Here is a 23,209-nt window from a genome sequence, read left to right on the forward strand (position 1 = left end):
TCACGCACGAGGGAAGATCTCGCGAGGCCTGCTCTGTCTCGCGATACCAGCGTGGAGCCCGCCGCTGCCTTGGCTACCAGGCTGCTGGGGAAGCTACGCCCGGAGTCGCGCTACGGAGGCCGGGTTGCCAGGTTACCGGTAAGTTCGCGTTTTGCTTTAGGACTGTTCCTCCCACTTGGTTTCGCTCCGACTTATCTCACTTTTAGGAAAACGCCTTACGCTCCTCCCGTGCACCCGTCCTCACTCGGGGTGGTGACCCCGGTCTTCCTAAACGGCATCGGTCTTTGTCTCGACCCAGTGGCCCCCCACGGCCGCTGTCCCGCGGTCCTTTTACCTGGGGTTCTCTGGCCGCCCGCCTGCTCCTTGCCGCGCGGCCCCGGCGCTGGGGTCACCTGTCCTGGGACGCCTTCCTGGGGTGACCAACAACAGCCCCTCGAGCAATCACGTCATTTTCTCAGCCCCAGGGAATGGGCGTCCCCTGCCCCGACGCCCCCAGCTAGGAGCCCAGCGACATCACCGCTGGTGGAGCCGGAGGGACGCCGTCCATCCGAAGTTGGTGGAGAGTGGCCAGGATGCGAGGGTCATTTAAGGAAGGCCGGGAGGAAGCGGGGATGTTCATCTCGGGAAATAGATGTTCGGGGATGCGATAGCTTCTTCCGTTATCCCACCGGACGGACTGGACTAGACAGCAGAGCCGGTGTTGCTGTAACGGAAGCATCTCTTAGAAACTATGTGAAGTCGCGGTGAAGAGCCCAGGTTCCGAGGTTCGGTCCGGATTCATCCCTGGGTCTGCATGTCGGCCTGGTGTCCTGGGGCCAGTTATTGGGCCCCAGACTTCGTGACCTTTTAGGAATCGTAATAGATTATGCGTGTAAAGTGATTTGCACAGTGCCTGAGACATAGTGAAAAATTAGTAAATGTCAGGCTTCCTTTCTAATGACCAGAGCTGCCTGAGAAATGATTTTCAGTTATTTACTTACTTATTTCACTGTTCCCGTGGGCCAGACCCTGTTCAACCTACTAGGGCTACAACATAGAGAAAGTCAGGATCACTTCTGTTATAGACTTTTCTTCTGATGACTCAGGGGATGATCAATAACATTCAATCTGTACAATGAAGACAACGGAATAAGATAGTGTAATTTTATTATTTTTTCTTTCAAAGGTAAACATTTTATTTTTTAGGAACTGCGTGCAACACATTTTCAAAGAGCCGCATAAGAAAGCAAAAATGTCCCCTCATCCTGGAAATAAATTAGAAGGGCGTACAATTTCTTTTTAAATCATGACGCTTGGGAGTTTAGCACCAGCATGCAAAATAAACAGAAAAGGGGGAGGGGCATTTACTATATATTTCAGATTTCTTTGGTTGGGGTTCTTCCCAGGTGGTATTAATATTTCTTCTTTTGATTCATATTACCAAAACAGTAAAAATCAGGAAAAATACATATAAACTTCGTGGTTGCTGAAATTGGGGAGGTTGCTCTCTTGTCTTCTGTGCAGGCATTCCTGGAAAAATTTCTGGAAAAATTGGCTGACATTCTCTTTTTATATTTGTTTTGTAAAGAATAATCGTGCCAGGCCAGTGTGTCTCAGTGGTTGAGCATCACCCTATGAACCAGGAGGTCGAGGTTCGATTCTAGTCAGGGCACATGCCCAGGTTACAGGCTCGATCCCCAGTAGGCAACTGACCTGTGATTCTCTCTCATCATTGATGTTTCTATCTCTTTCTCCCTCTCTCTCCCTCTCTGAAATCAATTAAAAAATATATATATTATTTTTTTTTTAAAGCCAATAAAATCCAAGCACCCTTTGACTCTTTTCTACTCTGGCACAAAAGTCTCAAGATTATGTGATTATACAAATTTATTTGTTTTGTTTTATGAGGATGTTTGAAAATCTTTTCATCTGTATCTCCCTTAGTTCTTACACCAGATTGTCAGCTCTTTGGGGACGTGATCTGTCATATTTTAAATTTCTTACAGTGTAGACTCAAGCCCCATGCAAATGTTAATGTCACTGAAAGCAAGAGTACATTCCCTCCAACATCCTCTAGGCAACCTTTTCATGTAGCAACAGGTTGCAGTACATATAAATGTCAGTCATAGTGTCTTTGTCTCGGGTTCTATTATTTTATTTTGTTTTGTAATTGCAACTGAAACTATTCCTTTCCAAGGTACAATAATCTTGATAGCAATAAAGTGGTGTTGGCTGCAATTCTTGTGAGTCTGAGTCTGCTTGTGATAATGCATAAATAATTATGATAATGAATGCTACATAATGGATTCTGCCTGGAATGGAATGGGAGCACCTCAGGGCATGACTAGTACAACCTTGTTCTGCAGGTAGTAGAGGTGTTGATTACAAACGAACTTAAAATATAAGGGGCTGGACTGAGATTTCAGACTTGGCACCTTTAATTTGTAATGTCATTGCTCAGCCGTAAATGATTAATCCTTGTGAACCCTTTCTAGCTAGTTATCTAGTTAGATGTTAGATATGATAATGCCTAATTTTACATAGTAAGTAAAATAGGTTATTTTTATATAAATCATTTTGGGGGTGGGGACTGAGAAATGGTGAAGGTTGAAAAGAAAGAAAAAAGAAATTTTGAGTCACACAATGTTTCCCTGTTGTGTGTTATTGCTTTTCAGACTTTCTGAAGACTTACAGATTATAAAGATGTATTATTTTAAAAATTTGGTTTCTAATTAATTTTTGGCATTTTAATGGCTAATATAAATTCAGGAAATTGCAATTTAAACCTTAGTATGTTAGTCACTGAGCTGTATTTTGTAACTGTCTATCTAATAAAGTTACTGGGTTCATTTGGCAATGTGAAATACCTAACAATCTGGCATTACAAACAACTGTTTATTTGGCAGCTGTATATTGCAAGATTTTTCCTGTACCTAAAGGAGGAAGAGTAATGCATTTGAATAAATAGTAAGAAGTAGTGAATTCCAGTTTGCTTGAGACGAGGCTGAATATTCACTGTTTCCCAATAAATTAAAGCACACTCGTGGCATGAAGCTGCCTTCGTAAGTCTTGATATCCTGGTTTCTTATTCTTGGCATCTTCCTTTAAGCCACATGTTTCAGGGGCTACTCCATATAAAAGGCTTCAGGGGCTACGTTTATATGATTGATAGATAAGATGAAATGAAAACAGAAATCATTCACCAGTAACTTTTATCAAGATCAGTGCCAGCTTCAAGGTTGTGTGCCCGTGCAGTTGCACAAGGACCTGCTTTTAAAAGGGCCGCTGGCTCAGTTGGGCCTTGTATTTGGTTTAATGCTCTGCTGTCATGATCTTGAAATAATTTTTTTAACAGGGACTTGCATTTTCATTTTGTCCTGGCCCCAGGATACATGTTATATTCCAAATGAACCAACTGACTGACGTTCTGACGTTCTGCTAAAGCGCAGTCAACCTAAAAGTAAGAGATAAGGAAAAAGGCCAATTCAGGTGTCCTGAGAATAGCCAGGTTGCATGAAATAAGATCAAGCAAAAATCCAAACTCCTTTCCACAACCCATTAGACCCTAGTTCATCTCGACCCTGCCTACTTTTCTAACTTTATCTCCGATCTATCTCTGTCTGCATTCACCAGGCTCCATCCACACTCCTCTTTTTATAAAAATGTATTTTTATTGATTTCAGAGAGGAAGGGAGAGGGAGAGAGAGATGGAAACATCAATGATGTGAGAGAATTATTGATTGGTTGCCTCCTGCACCGGGTGCCTTTCACACCCGGAATCAAGTTTGCAACCCAGGCATATGCCCTGATGGGGAATCGAACCAGGACCTCCTGATTCATAGGTCGATGCTCCACCAGTGAGACACACCTCCTTCTATGCTGTAAATGTCCCAAATTTATTTTGCTGCCTTGAGGCCTTTTCTCTGCCTGGGGTACTTTGTCCCTCAGTTTTTCTTCTGGCTGATCTATTATTCGGATCTTGGCTGAGACACCACTACCTGACCTAAATTAGCACTCCTCTTCCAGCCAAATGTGATTATACTATCTTTTGGTATCTGAAAGTTAGTTTATTTTGCTGCTTCCTTCTGTTTTTTTTTAATATTTTTTAATTGATTTCAGAGAGGGAGTGAGAGGGAGAGAGAGATAGAAGCATCAGTGATGAGAGAGAATCATTGATTGGCTGCCTCCTGCACGCCCCCTACTGGGGATCAAGCCTGCAATGGGGGTGGGGGTGAGGGGGGGGGGGCGGGGGGGGGGGACATATGCCCTTGACCAGAATTGAACCTGGGACCCTTCAGTCCCCAGGCCGACGCTCTATCTTCTCAGCCAAACTGGCTAGGGCTGCTGTTTCCTTTTTTTAATTGTTTTTCTCCCATCACTAGAGGGTAAATGCTATAAAAACAGGGACCTTGGATTGTTCAGCATAATAACACAAGCCCTTACATAGTGCCTGCATGACTGTGCTGAGTACATGTCTGGTGGGTGAGTGCGTGAGTGTGGCAAGCAGAAGGGAGTCAGAGAGTCTACGGAAACTTCCGAGAACAGTGAGCTGTGACTCTGACAAAGATCTCATGTTTCAAGAAATGTAGGACTCCTTTGAAGCCTTTCGGTATTTCCCACAGGATGGGGCTGTGTTACAGGCAGAGCTATGTGTCCACCCCCGAGACAGATGAGCAGCATTCCTGACTGTTTGGATTCCTGAAAGGGAAAAAATGCACGGGTAGCTGGAAAATTGCCCCTGGGTACACAAGAAAGGAGATAGTAAAAGAACCCTCTGACCTTTTATATCTTTATTTCCTGAAACCTTAATGTCATTTAAAAAAAGATCAATTAAGTAAAGTCTACCCCAGGGAAGAGACTTATTCCTGATTTTTGTCAGTGTCCTTAAACAGCTGTAGGGTTATATAAATAGTTAATGCTCGCTTGAAGAATCTCTGATGTGATAAAGTGCACAAATTACCACTTTGAGTTCCACTTCCGCTGCCCTTTTTAACTGAAAATCCGATTTTTTAAAAAGTTGATTAAGGTATCATTGATTTATAACAAACAACACATATTGAGGGTGAAATAATTTGCTAGGTTTTGACATGGGTATTCGTTTGGAAAACCATCACTATTGCCTAATATACCTATGAAGAAACGGGCTCAGAAAAGCCCAGCAGCACAAATTGGAACCCAGGTGTTTCTGAAACCAAGGTCCACATTCTAGGTTCTGCAGCCTGCATTCTAGCTGGGAAAACAACCAGTGACCGATTCTTATTTGGGTGGGGAAAGTACGCAATCTCTGTGACCCTCATTTCTTTAATGAGAGGATTGTGCTAAAGGATCCTAAAATCTTTTATAGCTTCATTTGTATACTCCGTTCTGTTTCTTATGAAGAGGTGGTAAATCTCTGTTCAAATATTTTTTAATTGAATGATACCACTGTTCTCTAATTTTTACAGTGGTTCTGTGAAAGAGATCAAAATACTTTTTTCTTTTCTTAGGAAAATTTGAAGAAGCTTGTGGAGTAATATGAGTCAGACTAATCTAGGATCTGCAGGAAGTCCCTCATGATAGTCGGTGAGACAACAGGAATTTCTATTTTCTTCAACAGTGTGTTGTATCATTATTTTGCAGACATTCTGACTATAAACTTCCTAGCCTTGTGCTCAGAAAAGACATTTCCCTCCGTCTTTTATTATTACGTGCTTTTTACGCTTACTAATGGTGGAAGCTATCGTAGTTACCGAAAGCTTCCCTGTATTCCTCACTTCTGTCAGCAGTGCAGCTTTCATATAGATGTAGATGTTATGATGATATAGGTATACCTTGATACCTTTATCTATGTCTCTATCTACAGTACTGTCTTTACATTTCTCAGATACGATGAGCAATGACTAAAATGACATGGCCCAAAATACATAAAATTCATGTAACATCTACACACAGGCACATATTGTTTATGTGCCAAATGCATGTAATGTTTTTATGCAAACTTATGGAGCACATTTGACTGTTCTAAGACATGACACTTTGTTTTCTGCCTCCCCAGTCTTAGGAAAAGAAGAATTTATAGACTCTTCATCAGATTCTCATTTGCACGGCTGTTAAATGCAAGCTACTATGGTGAAACCATGAATAAAAATTCATCTGCTGCAGTACCATCCGGTCTACTTGAAAAGTAATGGTTAAATTAAATTTAGTATGTTTTGAACTATCATAGTTTTAAATCTGTCAAATATTCGTGAGTGTCTGGTGGAAAGTGTTATACAGTTAACAACCTGTGGTCTAGGATAGCAGTAATGAGAAGTTGATCAATAATCACCTTTTAGTGTAAATCAGTGTAAAGGGCAAATTCTGCATTCCCTTTTAGAATTATTTTTCGAGATTGCTTTATAAAATTGATCTAATTTTTGAATATCTAAAATATTTTATAATTTCAGTATAAAAGTAACATAAGATTAACTTTTGCTGAGTAACAAACCACCTCCAAGTGCATTAAAAATACAAGCTTTTATCCTTTGCCATGAGTTTGTGATTAATTCTTCTGGTCTACACCTACTGATGTCATTCACATATTTTGGGGCCTAGCCGGGAAGGCTGGATGATGGTTGCCTCTTTCCACCTGATCTCAGCTTCCAGGAGGCTAGTTCAGGCTTTTTTTCTTTCTTTTTGTTATTTCAGAGAGGAAGGGAGATAGAAACATCAATGATGAGAGGGAATCATTGATTGGCTGCCTCCTGCACGCCCCCCCACTGGGGATTGAGCCCACAACCTGGGCATGTGTCCTTGACCAGAATCGAACCCTGACCTCCTGGTTCATAGGTCGACGCTCAACCACTGAGCCACACCGGCCGGGCAGTTCAGGCTTTTTTATGTGGCAGTGGAATGGTCCCAGGAGGAAGCACATATGTTTGTCAAATGTCTATTTTCCTCACATTTGCTGGAGTACTATTGGCTGAAGCAATTTAAATAGTCAAGTCCAAATTCAAGGTATAGAGATGTAGACTTTTTAATGGAAGTAGCGGTAGAGTCACTTTCCAAGAGGCATGCAGACAGGGGTGGGAAGAATTGCCATTCTGCAGCATGTCACACCCACATAACAAGGCACATTCAGAGAAGGCTTGCTTTCATGCTTGTCCTTAACTCTGCGGCCTCATTTCTCGCCTAGATAACCATTTTTATTCTTGTGGTTTTTTTCAGTGCTCTTTTTACATATACATATAAATATACATAAAGGTTATATATGTGTATATATGTCCATGAACCACATAATTATATATATGTTTTCTCAAAGTGATTAATTCTTTACTAGGTTCTGCTCTACATTAGACATCTACTGTTGCTTACATGGTGAACAAGTGTGGACCAGCCGTTGGACTCAGGTTCACAGGTCTTCCCTGGAGAAGGGCATCTGGCTAGTTAAACTCAGGGGGCCTTTCCCTGATGCTTCCTCCTCTGACCGCTGGAAAGGTCCAGTCTCCAAGCGGCACCAGCCAGGCCTAGCTGCAGAGTGTGCACAGAGCTCCATGTCTTGGTGCTGAGCAGCTCAGCACAGAACTTTTTCCAACTACTTAGTGCAAATCAAGCCCATAAGAGAAAGTCAGTGCTCTGACCAGAGTGTTCTAAGATGTAACTTGGGGGGATACCTTTCACAGAACATTTAGACACGCACTCTTTTCTGATGGCATTGCTCTTATGTCTGATGGAAATCACAGCTGGAGCAGTGCTTTGTACCAGGAAAATACTGCTCCCAATTAAAAGGATAAACTTTTTTTTTTGTAATTCAAATGGAGGTTATATTTCTTTTGCTTTAAATGGCCACTTTTACTTTAAAGTCACTTACCTCACTCATTAAAATGTCTAGTATTGGAATTGTTCAATATTAAATAGTCTAAAAATCAATAAAAGCAAATCTTTTCTATCACCTTTAATAAATTTTTAAAATTTATCTCTATTATATTTTTGAACTATTTTTGTTTGTTCGCCAAAGAAATAAGCATTATTGCTGTATTTTTTTTTTATGGTTTGGTTGTTTTGTAGAGAAAATGAAAGTTACAGATAAGACAATCCATTTGATTGCTTTTGTTTCACCATACTTTTTAACATGTAGCTGCTGGAATGTACTGAGTACTTTGAGTCATCTAGATCCAAGAATTTGATTCAACAAGTAGTTTAAGGAGAACCTCGTAAGATCGCTTGTGACCTGTGAGTGCTAATTTACTTTATCTTAGGGACCCTGCCTTGCAGCTGATTACTGTTACCAAGGAAACAGGCCTTGGTCTGAAGATCCTCGGAGGAATTAACCGGAATGAAGGTCCCTTTGTGTATATTCAGGAAATCATTCCTGGCGGAGACTGTTATAAGGTAAAAATGAAAATTTAAAAAAAACCTTCACCAAAAAGAACAAAACCATTAGTAACAAGGTTTGTTTTCTGTCTCATCAGTCTAGTCTTAATATTAGCTGAATGTCCCCTGTGAACAAAGGAACTGGAAAATAGGCCTGTTACCCTCAAGGAGCTTTGCCCTAAGAATGAATATGAAATAAAATGTGAAAATAACAGCCTTTAGGCTATCACTAAAGGTTATAGATTTTTAATTTATGCTATTCAGCTCTTATCCTATTTTTGGTTAAGAGAAATTATATTTGAAGACGTGTTGTTATCTCTAGACTGCTCGGAGTTCGGACTAATTTGGATCACTTAAGCTTGAAGTATATTCATTTCGCCTATCCTAAATGTAAAACAAAATAAACACAAACACTCAGCAAATAAAATTCATTCATTTTAAATTTACTATAATTTTTGTTCAGCTTGTTAATTATATCACTAATTACTTGCTCACATGGGAAATTAGATTTAGAATTAAGATGAGAGAATATCCTTTTTTAGGAATTAGAATGTCTTACTCTTCTCTTTAAGGCAGTGGTTCTCAACCTTCCTAATGCCGCGACCCTTTAATACAGTTCCTCATGTTGTGGTGACCCCCGATTTCATTGTTACAAATTGAACATAATTAACCTTTTCGGTCCAACGTCGAGGCTGACTCGACAGACCAGGCGCTAGGAGCAGGTCCAACGTCAAGGCTGAGGTCGACACCACAAACCAGTTCAACATTCAATCCCGTCAATTAATTTGGACCAGACTGTTTGGATTCCAAAAATAAAATTGGACCACAAAGGGTTAAAGCATAGTGATTAATCACAAAAACAATATGTAATTCTATATGTGTTTTCCGATGGTCTTAGGCGACCCCTGTGAAAGGGTTGTTCGACCCCCAAAGGGGTCGCGACCCACAGGTTGAGAACCGCTGCTTTAAGGTAAGAAATATGTAAATCGTTAGTCCCTTTTTCCTTTGGTTGCTAGGAGGCTCAGACCCAAGTCTGAAGCACAATACCAGCAACTTAGTTAACAAACTGGTTACTATATTTGCGTTCTCATTTCTCTTGGATTTTATTTGCTATTTTTGTTTTACTGCTGTGCTTATATATGTCTTTTATTGAAAAGTGGCCCCAGTGCTTTTTGGAAATAGATAGGATATAAAGAATTTAATAAAAATCCTATTTATATCAAACTGTATAGTATGAGAAAGGATTCTCTTATCATTAGGTTTGTTCATATTGTTATTTCTTATTCTACTTGTTTTGGTTGAATAAATACACTTAGTCTTATCCCTGTTCCCACCCCAAACACTTGTTTAGCAAGCAGCTTATCTCTTTTACTGGATTTTTTTTTCTTTGTTAGGGAAAAAAGTCAGTTTTACTAATAACTTCAAAAATAATAGAAATGATTTTGTTTCAGACTTGTTGAGATAATAAGGTATCTTCCAAATGCATAGTTATAAGTATTATACAGTAAGTTTGTGATATGATAATGATATAAATTTTGGGCCATTGAATTTAAATTATTAACCAAATAGGAACATATTTAAATGCTAAATTTAAACAAATTCAAGCAAAAATGAATTTTTCTTTTAAGAACTGAAATGTTTAGTACTACTTTAGTTTTGAAGCTGAGGTATGTGTGTGTGTGTGTGTGTGTGTGTGTGTATGTGAGTTCAGGATAGCTAAGGTGTTTACTAGGTTGAATTTGATATAACGTAATAACAGATCATTGTACCTAACAAGTGACAAGAATTTGCTTTTAAGACAAGCATCAACTTGTGCTTTTATATTCCATGAAAAATAGTGGTAATTAAAGTAATAAATTGATGTCAGTGGCGTGGAGTGGCTCTTAATAAGCTGTCAGTGATAGCAGACCAAGAAATTATATTCATAATAAAAACTTTCTCTTACTGGTTTCCTTAGAATTTCCTGTTTGAAAGGGAATTAATAAAAGCAAAACCCTGTAATGGACTATATTGCATATTTACCACTAGAGGGCAGCACAGAGCTGTTAATGTTCTTTGTACCTGGTACTGTCCAGGCAGCCAAAATAAAGAAAGGTGTAGTAGACAGAAGAATAAATAAGTTGGCAATGCTTACATTACTTTTTGTGTACTTTCTCATGATGGATAGTTATATGCATATTTACTCTGCAAATACAAAATGGATGCTCTTTTATTTTTAAACATTTTAAATCGATAATAGTAGCATTCACTGTGTTCTAAATACTGTATTAGAATGCTAATAAACACCTAATCGCACAAATCTTCTGCATAGTAGGTATATTCAGAATAGGGAACACAGGCTATAAGGTTATCCTTGTTAAGTTAACCTTATTGAACAAGTTAACCAAATTGAACAATTGTTAATATTTTAAATGCATATGAGTCCTTTGACTTGCTCTAATTTTAATGTATTGCTTCAGAACTAATAAAATAGGCAATCTCAAGCCTATAGATGGACCAGGGCTTTGTTGATAAATAGGACCAAGGCCTCAGGATGGCAAAGGGTAGAAAGCACTCCCATTGGTGGAGCTAAAGGGGTAGCAGCCAGGAGGGCTCACTTTGCAGTGCCGCGCTCTTTCCTCCTTTGCCATGATTTATTTCTGTGAAAGCCACCTTAATTTCGTGGACCTTATTCATTTACTGTGGACTTAGGTACCTGGCACTATGCTGGGGGAGCAACCATGACAAGGGCATAATTCTGGCCAGCCAAGAGAATTGGTGCTGCTGGTTTGGGAGATGCTGAATTAATTTGCTCTCATGGGAGCAAAAGGATATAAGGAGAGTAAAAAACAAGGGCAGCACAAAGTCAGTGCAGTAATACAGGTACGTAAAAGAGCTTTCGGAGCAAAGAGAAAGGAACAATTAAGTAAATGCAGGGAGTCAGGGAAAACTCACAGCAGAGATGTTCGAGGCTGGCTGTGAAGTTAAGTGAGAGTTCATCAGCTAGAGAAGTGGCAGGGTGGGCGGTGTCATTCGAGATGGAAATTAGTACGTGTAAAAGCATTAGGGGTTGAAGAACATTTTCTGAAAATAGAACGAAGAATTCATATGCCGAGAAGGGAAGTTGGATGATGAGGCTAGAAATAGCAGGCTGCAGCTAGTTTGTTTTGCTGGGTTTGGGAAGTTAAGGAGTTTCAACTTCTCTACCAGTGGGCAGTCATCGCAGGCTCTTAAGTTAGGAGTAACAGGATTAAATTCGCTATCAGTGTAAAAATTGCCCATAACAGATTTGGGATTCTGATTCTACTCACCTGTATTTAACACCTACATGTGCTTGATTATATATATATTATTTAATGATGGCATCAACCTTGTGTGACAGGTATTTATCCCTACTTTACAGCTAAGAAAGTCGGGTCTCGTGGAGGTTAAACCACTGACTCAGATTCACATAAGTAGCTGGTGATAAAAGAAGGGCACCTTCAGTGGACAGCTGATGGCAGCATGGGAAAGGACAAAGGCTTGCAAAAACATCCCTTAGTAGTGAGGAATAGTGAGCTAGTTACATCGGAGTCAGACAGGTAGATGGTTTCTGATAAGATAACAAGTTATTTAGAAAATGATGTACCAGTCTTTATAATCTGAAATGGACAGTGTTGGTAGTTTCTAATACAAGCATCTCAGTGGTCAGGAATGCATTACTACTGCATCTTTACAGATGTCAACCTGAAAGATTTCAGACTCTGAAGTCGGGCACATGAAAGCGCTTGGCACCTTGCCCATCGTGTTGTCTCGTTGCTCAGTAACTGCTGAGTCAGGATCGAGACAGCATGGAAGAGGCCTCTGAAGTTAGCATCTTCTCACACACAATGCGGCTGGTTCAGAATTCACTGGTTTGGGATGCCAGACATTTACAGAAATAGCTTTGTTTTAGTTTGCAGGTTCTGACTTTTAAGCAAGTTCAGAAATTCACATGATCAGCTAAGATTTTATTCTAGGAAGCAAAGAAAAGAAAAAACCACCACCACTGTAGATACATTTTAGAAAGAAAAGATATATAGAAACACCAGAAGCCATAGTCGGAAGGCATTGTTCTTCCCGTCTCCCCTGACTCGTGTCCTGCTTGAGAATGCTGTTCAGTGCATCAGTGGACTTTACTGTAAGATGCGTTTAGCTGCCTATACAAGGGCTCTTCCCTCTGTGCTGCTGACACCGTACTGCCCGAGAGGAGGCTGTGAGAGGTCGCAGGTCAGCCTGAACCCTGCTGCCTACGTCTGTTCTCTGTAGCCCTTTTCTCTGCAGCCCTGACAACCAGCTTTGATTTCTGTAAGATACATAGATACAGGAGCTGCCTCAGACGCCAGAATTCAGTTCTGCGTTCCCTGTGGAGGAGGTCGTGTGCCTCCCCATCTCCTACCTTCTCTCCCTCACCCCTCCCTCCCTCTCATTGTTTGTGAATCTCTAGCTAGCAAGCCACAGAGCTGAAGTGTGAGTGCAGGTCTGTCTGTTTGCCCGGCCTGTGGCCCTTCCACCCCACGCACTGCCTCTGAGAGCTCCTGCCCAAATGGAAGGCCCTTGAGTTGCCATCTGCCATAGAGTCATCACTATAGAATTTCCCTTTTTCAAGGAAGTTAAATAGAAGGAACTGAATACCAAGAATGCTTAGGTCAACACAAAGTAACCTAATATTGACTATCTACCACCCCGTTTCTAAAAGAACCTTTCTTTCCTTGTCAGCGACCTTTCCATGGTTTGCTCCAATGAAGCAGGGTTTTCTTCATTTCCTCCTTTCCCCCCCTAAATTGTTGCCAGGCTTTGGCACAAAAGTCAATAGTAAGGTAGTCAATACATGTCAGTTCCAACCTATGTTATTAAACTGATACTAATGAGGAATTATTTTTGCAGATTCCAAATGGTCTATAGTTCGATTTAACAATAATGTTTATTTCATTTTACTAGTTAATTGATTTATTTTAAAATCAGATTTAAAATTCTCTATTGGATCTTTACTTTGAATACCAGATTTGGAGTATAGAACCCAAATATAATTTAGGTAGTTAGGCGTATTGTCGGGCAAATGACATGAACTTTCTTTTTGGGGGGATGGATCACTTTTCTTGTTTAGAGTGCAATATTTGATGCATTCAGAAGGATATTGGGAAATATATGGAACTTATGAAGCATAATGATAAATGAACATCTACAAATCCACTTAGAGTTCAGCACTTGACTTAATGAGAAAGTTTAAGTACCATTGAGACTTCCTGTGTGCTTTCCCCATCACATTCTCCACCCGCCCTCCCCGAAATAAGCACTCTGGAGTTTTGTTTATTCTTCCCTAACGTTTATTCGCCTTATTATTTTACAGCCTGTGGCCAAATGGTTGTTTTTCTTGTTTGTTACCATTTCACCTTAACCTTGAGTGAATGCATGATTGTCCTCAAACTAAAGTTAAGCATATTAAGTTGCACACTAATGCACATGAGTGTCTAAATATAGTCTGGATATGCTTGATTTAAATGCATATGCAACCAAATTCTGTAATACGATTTGAACCCAGGCAATACGGAACTGTGTTTACCAACCTTACAAAATCAGCTCTTTCATTTCACTGAACATGTAGAATCCCTGTGGTGAATACTTTCTCCATATAGCTTAGTCTTTTTCAGCATTACTGTTGTGTTTTGCTCCCCATACATTAATCAAATGGAAGGAGGAAAATAATCATTAATCAAATGGAAGGAGGAAAAAAATCACTTATGAATATAGCAGTTGTGTGTTATGATCTCTGATTTTGCTCTTTAAGACATTCTTCACTAAAACTTTTCTTGCTTTAATTGCATCAATTTTTTTAAAACCATCCTTATTCATTTCTTTAAAAATGCTACTATTTTTGTTAGGATGGACGTTTGAAGCCAGGAGATCAACTTGTCTCAATAAACAAGGAATCTATGATTGGTGTATCATTTGAAGAAGCAAAAAGCATAATTACCCGAGCCAAGTTGAGGTAACTATTCTATTCACAGGATAAAAGGAATCATTTAGCATGGCTCCTTAAAATAGTAATTTTTAAGATGTCGTAAGTACTTGAGACCCTAAAAGAATATTTTGAAGTAATATGTGAAATATTTTAGAATTAAATTGTACTATATCCATAATACATTCATAAAGTGTTTTCTTATTAATGCTAGGTCAGAACCTGCTTGGGAGATAGCATTCATAAGACAAAAATCGGATGGCAGTCACACAGAAAATCCACCGTGTACACCCCTTTTACAGACCTCTGGAGAATATGGACCTCAAGCTTCAGCATTTAATCTTCTTTCTTCTCCCCCTGAAATACCGATTCCAAAGACCTCATCTACCCCCAAAACTACAGATGCTATTTTACCTTCTTTGAAGGGAAATCAGGTACTCTTCCATTTCTGCTTTCTTATGCAGTCCATAAATCCCCCATATGTTTTTTATATTTGCCATATACATCGAGAATTATCATTTTGGTAATACAGTGTCTTAGCAAACTGGTATTTCCTTGAAAGATTTTTTTTTTTTAAAGATTTTTATGCTGTGCTGTCAATAAATACAATTTACTCAAGTCAGTGTGTCTTTTGCCCAGAAAACTATGATCAGGAATGGCATCACCAAGATACATGTAGATATCACTTGGAACTATGTTAGGAATATCACATATGTTTTCAGACGGTCATTAGTACGGTCCAGTACATTATTATTTCTGTTTCCTGCTTGACTAAAGGCAGGCAGTATTCCTTCATGTTCCTCAGCTTCTTTCCCACACACAGAGTAATCTCTGCCACGCAGTGTGGGTGGGTATGTTCCTCATGTGTGGCTACTAGGATATCATTCACCCTCGCAGACACACAAAGGGGGGGGGGGGGCGGTTCCTGCATCAAAATCAATACAATTAATAACTAGTTGCTGCAGTAGCCTAATAAATCAAAGTTATAAAGAAAAGAGTATGTAGTCTTTAAGTGTGTGCTAGCTATAAAGTAAAATAGGAAACTCAGGTCGGCTTTCAGTCAGTGAAATACAATTTGTCAGAGGTAACTTCAGTTACTGGTATATGCTAATCAGATACAGGGTCTAAGATTTTCTGTCAGCCCCTTATACTTTTTCATTTGGGGTGATAACCTTTTCATGGCTTACCTTGTTGTCCTCATTTGGGGTGATAACCTTTTCAACGACAAGGTACATGGCCTATTTTGTTGTCCTTGGATGGTAGAGCTGAAAGCTGTTTTTACGTTTAATCTGAATTTCTTTGAAGATGGATATACCAAATTTTTAGAGGTTTTATATTTTTTTGAACTAATGCTTTAGTCACTTTAGCCATTCTTTTTATGTTAACACTAGAGGCCCAGTGCACGAAATTTGTGCACTAGTAGGGTCCCTACAGGCTGCTGGCCGCCCTCCCTTCCCCCAGCCGGCCCCACCCCCTGGTCCAACTCCCGGAAGAACTCCCAGTTGAGGGGACAATTTGCATACTATGCTTTTATTATATAGAAAGAGCTTCTAGTCTAGTCTTTGACCTTCTTTAGAAAATGATATTTCATGTTTCTCACTGTCTTTCATAGTTAAGAACTGGATACAAGAAAACAGAACAGACTTCAGTTGCTTCTTCGGACCACAGCCCTACAGATATGTCTAATAAAGGTAAGTGCACACTTAATTCCTCTTTCCTGTTATTTTTTGCAATGACTCTCTCTCTCAATGAGGAGTATGTAATGTGACTTAATAGACTTTAAGGAAGGATGCATTAAGTCTTCTTTCCCACAGTAAATAAAAGAGCAAAATGCATGCATTGTGCCATGGTCCCTGTCAGATTATGACTTTTACTGGAAATTTTCCTGAACAACGGTTAACATTTTCAAAGATGCATTAGAATAACAGTGCCTATGAAGCTGCAGCAATCAACTAACTGTTGAAACCAAGTAATGAAAACTCTTTCTAAATCAAGATTAGGTTGCCTTGCCCTTTTAGCGAAATGCTGGTGAGGTATATTAAATGCCCCTTTCAGAGAAATCATCGAAGGAAGCATTTTAAGAAAATAAATATTTTTGGGTGTGTTTTTAAGAGATTATATAGATGTAAATTAGAAAGAATATTAATATTGTAAATCCAGTGTTATTGGTTTCTAACTACCATGGAATGATTTACTGACTGTTTAAAATAATAAAAGATTGTGTAAGCCACCCATAAGAGAAGGATTTTTATCAAGCTGTAAAGTGTATATTGTCTCAAATATGAAGAAAAATTCCTCCCTTCAAATTATTTCCAAAAGTTAAGCACAAGTCAAAAGTCTATACAGGATGGGGCAAAAGTAGGTTATAGTAGTTCATACAGAAAACAATATAGTCCTATATAATAAAAGCCTAATATGCAAATCGACTGAATGGTGGAACCACCGGTGGGACGACCGGTCGCTATGATGCGTACTGACCAACAGAGGGCAGACGCTCAATGCAGGAGCTGTCCCCAGCCTGCAGGCCCCAGGCCAACCAAAGTGGGTGCCAGCGGGGGGCCTCCCGATCACCCTGCCAGTCGCCCCGCAGATTGGCCCTGATTGCCAGCCAGGCCAAGGGCCCCTACCCATGCACGAATTTCGTGCATCGGGTCTCTAGTCATTAATAAATAATAATACATGAATAAACTTTTGCATGTTCACAAGTGTAAGCCTACTTTTGCCTCACCCTGTACTTATAGAAAAGTTCATTATATATGTCTAAATTATAATGCAAATTATTACCCATATGTTTCAGTTTTTGATAGCATTATTTAGATCAGAATTACAAAATAAGGAATAGTTAGTATAAATTACATAGTGTCTTAGTCTGTTTGGGTTACTCTAACAAAACACCACAGACTGGGTAGCTTATGAATAACACATATGTATTTCTCACAGTTCTAAAGCCTGGAAGTCCAGGATCATGGGGCCAGCATGGTCCCGGTGAGAACTTTTCTCCGGCTGCAGGCTTTTCATCATCACGTGGAAAGGGCTAGGGCAGCAGTTGGCAAACTCATTAGCAGAGCCAAATATCAACAGTACAATGATTGAAATTTCTTTTGAGAGTCAAATTTTTTAAACTTAAACTATATAGGTAGGTACATTGTTATTAACTTAATTAGGATACTCCTAAGTCTTAGGAAGAGCCACACTCAAGGGGCCAAAGAGCCGCATGTGGCTCGCGAGCCGCAGTTTGCCGACCACTGGTAGGGAACACTGTAGGATCCCTTTATAATAGCACTAACCCCACTCATGAGGGCTCTATCCTCATGACCTAAGCACCTCCCAAAGGCCTGCCTCCTAGTACCATCCTCTTTGGGGTTAGGATTTCAGTATGAATTCTGCAAGGGCACAAACATGCAGACCATTGCATGTAGCTACCGTACTTAAAGGAATTCAGAGTAGATTCCATAGTAGTTTCCTCTGGTTTGGAGCAGTATTGACTCGGAGGGTGGTAGCAATCCTTAGCCATAAATAATGTGCCTTTTTACTTAATGGAATTTGTTGACTATTAGAAATTTTATTAGTGCATTCCTGTCATATAATTATTTCCATGCTCTTGATATATTATTTTCTCTTTTAAACTCTAACCTCACGTGAGCAAAAAAGATAAAAGAAGCAAACAGGAGACATTTGTGTAACATGCTTTTAAGGTTGTAAGTAATTGAACTACTCAGCACCTCTCTTAGTCTTTTATTTACTCAGTAAGCACTTACTGAGTATGTCATAGGTATGAAAACATGCTCCAGTAGAAATTATGAAAGAATTAGGATACTTTCCGTGAGATATTTAATTACATATTGTGAATAAAACATGGTGTTTAAAAAAAACCTTCCTTATTCAGATTAGAAAAAGAAATGTGTGTGAGTGTGTTTATGTGTGTGTGTGTTTATGTTATCGAATAACTACTGTGTGAGTATTCTGTGTGAACTAGAGCAGAGTGTGGATGGACTTAGTACTCTAAGGAGCATCTACTCTTTGGATGAATTACACATTTGAACAAATGGTATGAAGCCATGAGCAAAGTGGACTAAGGAGGGAAAGTAGTAAGTGGTGTAGGGAAGGCTCTGAATGGAAACTTACGTTGCCGACCTCAATGTCATAGGAAGGAGCACTGAACTCAGTACAAGATGAAGCAGACAGACTTTATTGAAAAGAGCTTGTGCACTAGGAAGTGGACCAGAAGAGAGAAGTGACTCCCTAGGGGTTCTTGTGGATGGCTTATACAGGCGCCAGGGGTGGGTGTAGGGCCTGGAATGAGGAGGAAGGTGCTGTCCCACAGTGGTATTCTGGTGGCGGGTGATCCAGGGGTAGTCACAAGATGTTTTCCATGGTCAGTGGACCACTCAAAGGGTCTGTAAAATAATGCTTGCGCAAATGTTCTAGTTGTTTTAAAGATTAATGAGTTTATATATGTAAAGTACTTCGTGCACTGTCTGACTGAAAGTAAGCATACATAAGAGCTAACGTGTTTTATTTCCACTGTTACACAGCATTTTTTAAAATATATGTTTTATTGATTTCAGAAAGGAAGGAAGAGGTAGAGAGAGAGAGAAGCATCAATGATGAGAGAGAATCATTGATCAGCTGCCTCCTGCATGTCCACAACTGGGGATGGAGCTGCAACCCGGGTATGTGCCCTTGACCGGAATAAAACCTGGGACCCTTAACTCCCCAGGCCGACACTCTGTCCACTGAGCCAAATCGGCTAGGGCAGTGGTTGGCAAACGGCGACTTGCGAGCTACATGCGGCTCTTTGGCCCCTTGAGTGTGGCTCTTCCTAAGCCTTAGGAGTACCCTAATTAAGTTAATAACAATGTACCTACCTATATAGTTTAAGTTTAAAAAATTTGGCTCTCAAAAGAAATTTCAATTGTTGTACTGTTGATATTTGGCTGTTGACTAATGAGTTTGCCGACCACTGGGCTAGGGCAACACAGGAAATTTTTCATCTTAGATATAGGAAAACGTACATGAGAGTGCGTGCCTTAGTGCGTATGGATGGTGTGTGTCCCTGTGCCTCCCTCTCTCTTCCTGATCCCTCTCTCTCTCAACGTCTCTCCAAGTGTGCACTTAAACTTGAACTGAGTAGTGCACGCCCAGGGTTGGTCTTGGTCTGAGACCATAATTAGGTGAGCTTGGGTCCACCTAGTGTCAGTGTGCCTTAACTGTAGGTAGGTCAGGCACCAAGCTGAATGGCATTGTCAAGCCTCACAAGTCCAAACCTTAAAAATGAAAAATAATGTTCGACTTACCTGCTATGTGGTCTTTCATGCCATGCCGCTCCGTGCTCCTCTTTTAGGCCACTCTTTGGGTTTGGCAGAGAATTTCTCTTAAGGGTACTGAACCGAACTGAACTGAATTGAACAAGGGTCTGCCTGTCGAATGCACAGGAAAGCCAAACACTGAACATTGAGGAGAAATTAAAGCCATTTCATTGGTAGGGCACCAAGCAAGGAGAATGGGGAGCTGATTCTCCAGTTACATTAAGAGAAAAAAAATACACATATGGTATTTTTTTTTATCTCGTGGCCAACAATTAGGTAGCACATCAACAAAGGACACTTCGTTGCTTTTTCAAAATTGCAAAAATTCTTTTCTATTAAAATCAGTCTTTCTCAGCATTTGATTCCACTTGAAATTAAAAGTCAGTAGCCATTTTTTATCTTGACACATATAAGCTATATTCAAGATTTTACATAGAATGTTAACGATGTGTTAAAGGTTTAGAGGAAGACTATTTATTTTCATACGCGCTTCTTATGTTCTAAAGAGAATGCAAATCATTTTGTACTTAGAGACAGATGCTCCGAGAAATAAAAAAAAAAATTAAAACACTGCATAAAGATGTGACATTTTAAAAAGTTTTTTTCTCTTCCTCATTTCTATGTAGAACTAGTAAAATACCATTTAAAAGTGTATTTAGAATAGTGACAATTTAGATACAAGGATTGACGTGAATTATAGCAATTTGTTTTACAAACTCTGGCATATTAAAACGAATAATGTTTTCCAGTTCCTAGTCCTGGGTGGCACCTGGTACCTTATCCATGCAACCAGGACAAAGGCTTGTCTAAATAATTAGCGTCCATTGAAAAGGTGCCAAAGAATAATGGTATATAAACTCCAACTCTTGAAAGTCTATTTATACATCTTGAAATATAACCTTCTGTAAAATAAGAAATGGGATTTTGAGTTCAAGAAGTTATAAGTCCATTATAGTAATGTGTAAATTTGAAACCATCTGCATTTTTTAGTTTTTCTGTAGTACTTCCAGAACTCACATAACAAAACCACTTTTGCCAGCCAAAGAAATATCATGATCTATTTGAGTTTCTCATATGATTTTACTTATTTGGGAAGAAAAAAAAAGACTTTTCATTTTACAATTAGGAAAGTGTTGTGATGACAGGGTCGTGGTAGTAGGATGTGTGTTTGTCTTTTAAATTAGTATTTCCATGGGACTTAATGCTGATTGGTCATCTTTTAATATCACATATTTTAGGGCTCAAGTGAAGCTGGTTTGTATGATGCATTTTAGACTTAATGAAAAACCCGTGAAAACCGAAGTGAAACCTGCCAGCTGATTAACCAGGATTTTTTTCACAGCAGGAGCTCAGAACACATCCTGTCACATGAACATTTCTATTCCAATTAAATTTCCAATCAGTGTGCACCCTGTTGTCTCCCAGATGCTGCCCCTGTCTGGACCGATAATTATGGACCACAAGGAAGGACGGTCTCCCTAAATCCCTCCGTTCGCCTGAAGGCAGAGAAACTGGAAATGGTAAATACTTTAAATGTCCATTTTTCTTCCATAAAACAACAGCAAGGAAGGCCTCTCATCTTGGAGAGGATGAAGGCCTGGAGCCATTAGTTTCTTGAGGTGCTATTTATATGCAATGAAATGAATGGCAGTTTGGATTTAAATGAACTTATTCATGTTTGAGTTGGGCAGTTCATGTTGTTCACTAGCACAAAATAAAAATTAAACCTTTTGTCATTAAGTCGACATCCACATTCATCTGTTTCCTCCTGTGTATAAGACAAATGTGCTGTCTTACCGCGTAGAAGCCAAGGACACATGGACTAAATTATGACAAAGTATAGTAGACTTCATATGTCAGAGCAATAAGTGCAAGTAATACTTCCATTTGTTCAATTTTTTAAAAAATAAAAGGAAACTAAATCCTAAAGAACCTTAATAGTCAGGTATTACTGACTATTAGGAAGATGGTAGCAATATACAAAAGGCACACAAAAAAGCCCCGGGGAGAGTAAAAACATCGAGAGATTCTGTATGTAAAAGAAACTTAAGATGATTAAAAAGAAAAATTAAAAGTAAAAATGCATTTAAAACTGGTTTTTGTCCCGTTACTTGGGAGCTAACAGTAAAAATGTGCTATGTCTTATTTTTTTAATATAAAAATTGATACAGTGTTAGAGGCCCACAGCCTCTACTTTCCTATCATAATTTGTGGATGATAATGTTTTACATTTTAGGAAGAGTATGAAAATGCACATCTGGAATAAACACACATTGCCCTTATTCCCATGTTCATACCTTTGCATGGTCTTATAGCAGCACCGTTTTCATTGCCAATTTGAATCTTCTCTTTTATTCAAATTCTGACTCAACTCCGTCTCCCCTGTCTAGACTTTGCTAACTATTGTGGTTAGAGCCAATATCGCCTTATTTTGCACATCTGTACATCACTTTGTAGTTTCCTGTAATCTTTTCTGTATCTTGCTTTATCAACGAGCTAAAGCTTCGTCACAACAGTGTCCCATGTACCTACCACTGTTTAAACACCTGGTTTGTGCTCAATGAAACTTTCCGATCCATTGGATACTTGAGATGTCTTTTTGATATTTTAAAACTCTTGAGTATCTTTTGCTAACTTATACTCTCTTTTTATTTTTGGGTAAGATGTAAGTTCTGGCTTACGGCAAAGTTTACAACCAGTTAATATTAACATTTTCAAAAAAATAAAATGTTTGAGGTTTGAAAACATATTAATAACTAAAAATGGATAATTATTGGTTTTTAATGATGTTGGTTTAACATACATTTCTTTTTTTTTTTAAACATATATTTTATTGATTTTTTACACAGAGGAAGGGAGAGAGACAGAGAGTTAGAAACATCGATGAGCAAGAAACATCGATCAGCTGCCTCCTGCACATCTCCTACTGGGGATGTGCCCACAACCCAGGTACATGCCCTTGACCGGAATCGAACCTGGGACCTTTCAGTCCGCAGGCCGACGCTCTATCCACTGAGCCAAACCGGTTTCGGCAACATACATTTCTGAACATTCAAGATTTAATGCTAACCATTCGTCTGGATAAGGAGAAAATTATCCAGCTAAACACTATCTGGCAGCCTTTATTCTTTTACTTGGTTTAAATTTTTTAGTGTAATTTTCTTAGAGATATGATTCTTAGAATATGAGTTACTTGACTACTGAATCAGAATTCCAGTTTTGACTTTCCTTTTAGCCTAAGCAAATTATTTTTTTTAGAAAAATAAAACAGTAGTTTTACAGCAAAAGGAGCCCACATTCTTTGTAAATTCAGCTTCCCAGCTTTGATTCAAGATATTTTTAGTGACTATTCTGGAGAGCATTCCTTGTTTTCAGAGTTTGAAACTGTATTTTACTTAATAATTCCCCCCCCGCCTAAAATCCAAATTAGCATCTGTTCGCCCACTTATTTCCTAAGCTACTCTTCCTTTTTTGGATAGTTAGCTATTACTATCATAATATCTGTACCACTTTCATTTAAAATAGGTTCTTCTATTTTACTTGCTACTTTGTAGACAAATTCAACTTTATCATCCATTACATTTTTAACGTATTTTCTATTCAGTGATAGATATGGAAAATGTGATCAAATATT

The 23,209-nt window shown here is 39.1% G+C and overlaps 1 protein-coding gene across 1 annotated transcript in view; it reads left to right on the forward strand.

Moving 5' to 3' along the window:
- Positions 1-40: 40 nt before the first annotated feature.
- The window catches only part of STXBP4 (syntaxin binding protein 4), a 121,860-nt gene continuing 98,691 nt past the window's right edge, over positions 41-23,209 (forward strand). The window contains exons 1-8 of the mRNA XM_081109612.1: positions 41-138; positions 5,466-5,541; positions 6,014-6,142; positions 8,196-8,328; positions 14,190-14,296; positions 14,481-14,700; positions 15,879-15,957; positions 21,001-21,095. Coding sequence (XP_080965738.1) covers positions 6,096-6,142; positions 8,196-8,328; positions 14,190-14,296; positions 14,481-14,700; positions 15,879-15,957; positions 21,001-21,095 — 681 coding nt within the window. The 5' untranslated portion in view covers positions 41-138; positions 5,466-5,541; positions 6,014-6,095. The remainder of the gene's footprint in view (positions 139-5,465; positions 5,542-6,013; positions 6,143-8,195; positions 8,329-14,189; positions 14,297-14,480; positions 14,701-15,878; positions 15,958-21,000; positions 21,096-23,209) is intronic.

The sequence above is a fragment of the Myotis nattereri genome, assembly GCF_964212035.1.
Source record: "Myotis nattereri genome assembly, chromosome: 16".
In the NCBI taxonomy this organism is placed as follows: domain Eukaryota; kingdom Metazoa; phylum Chordata; class Mammalia; order Chiroptera; family Vespertilionidae; genus Myotis; species Myotis nattereri.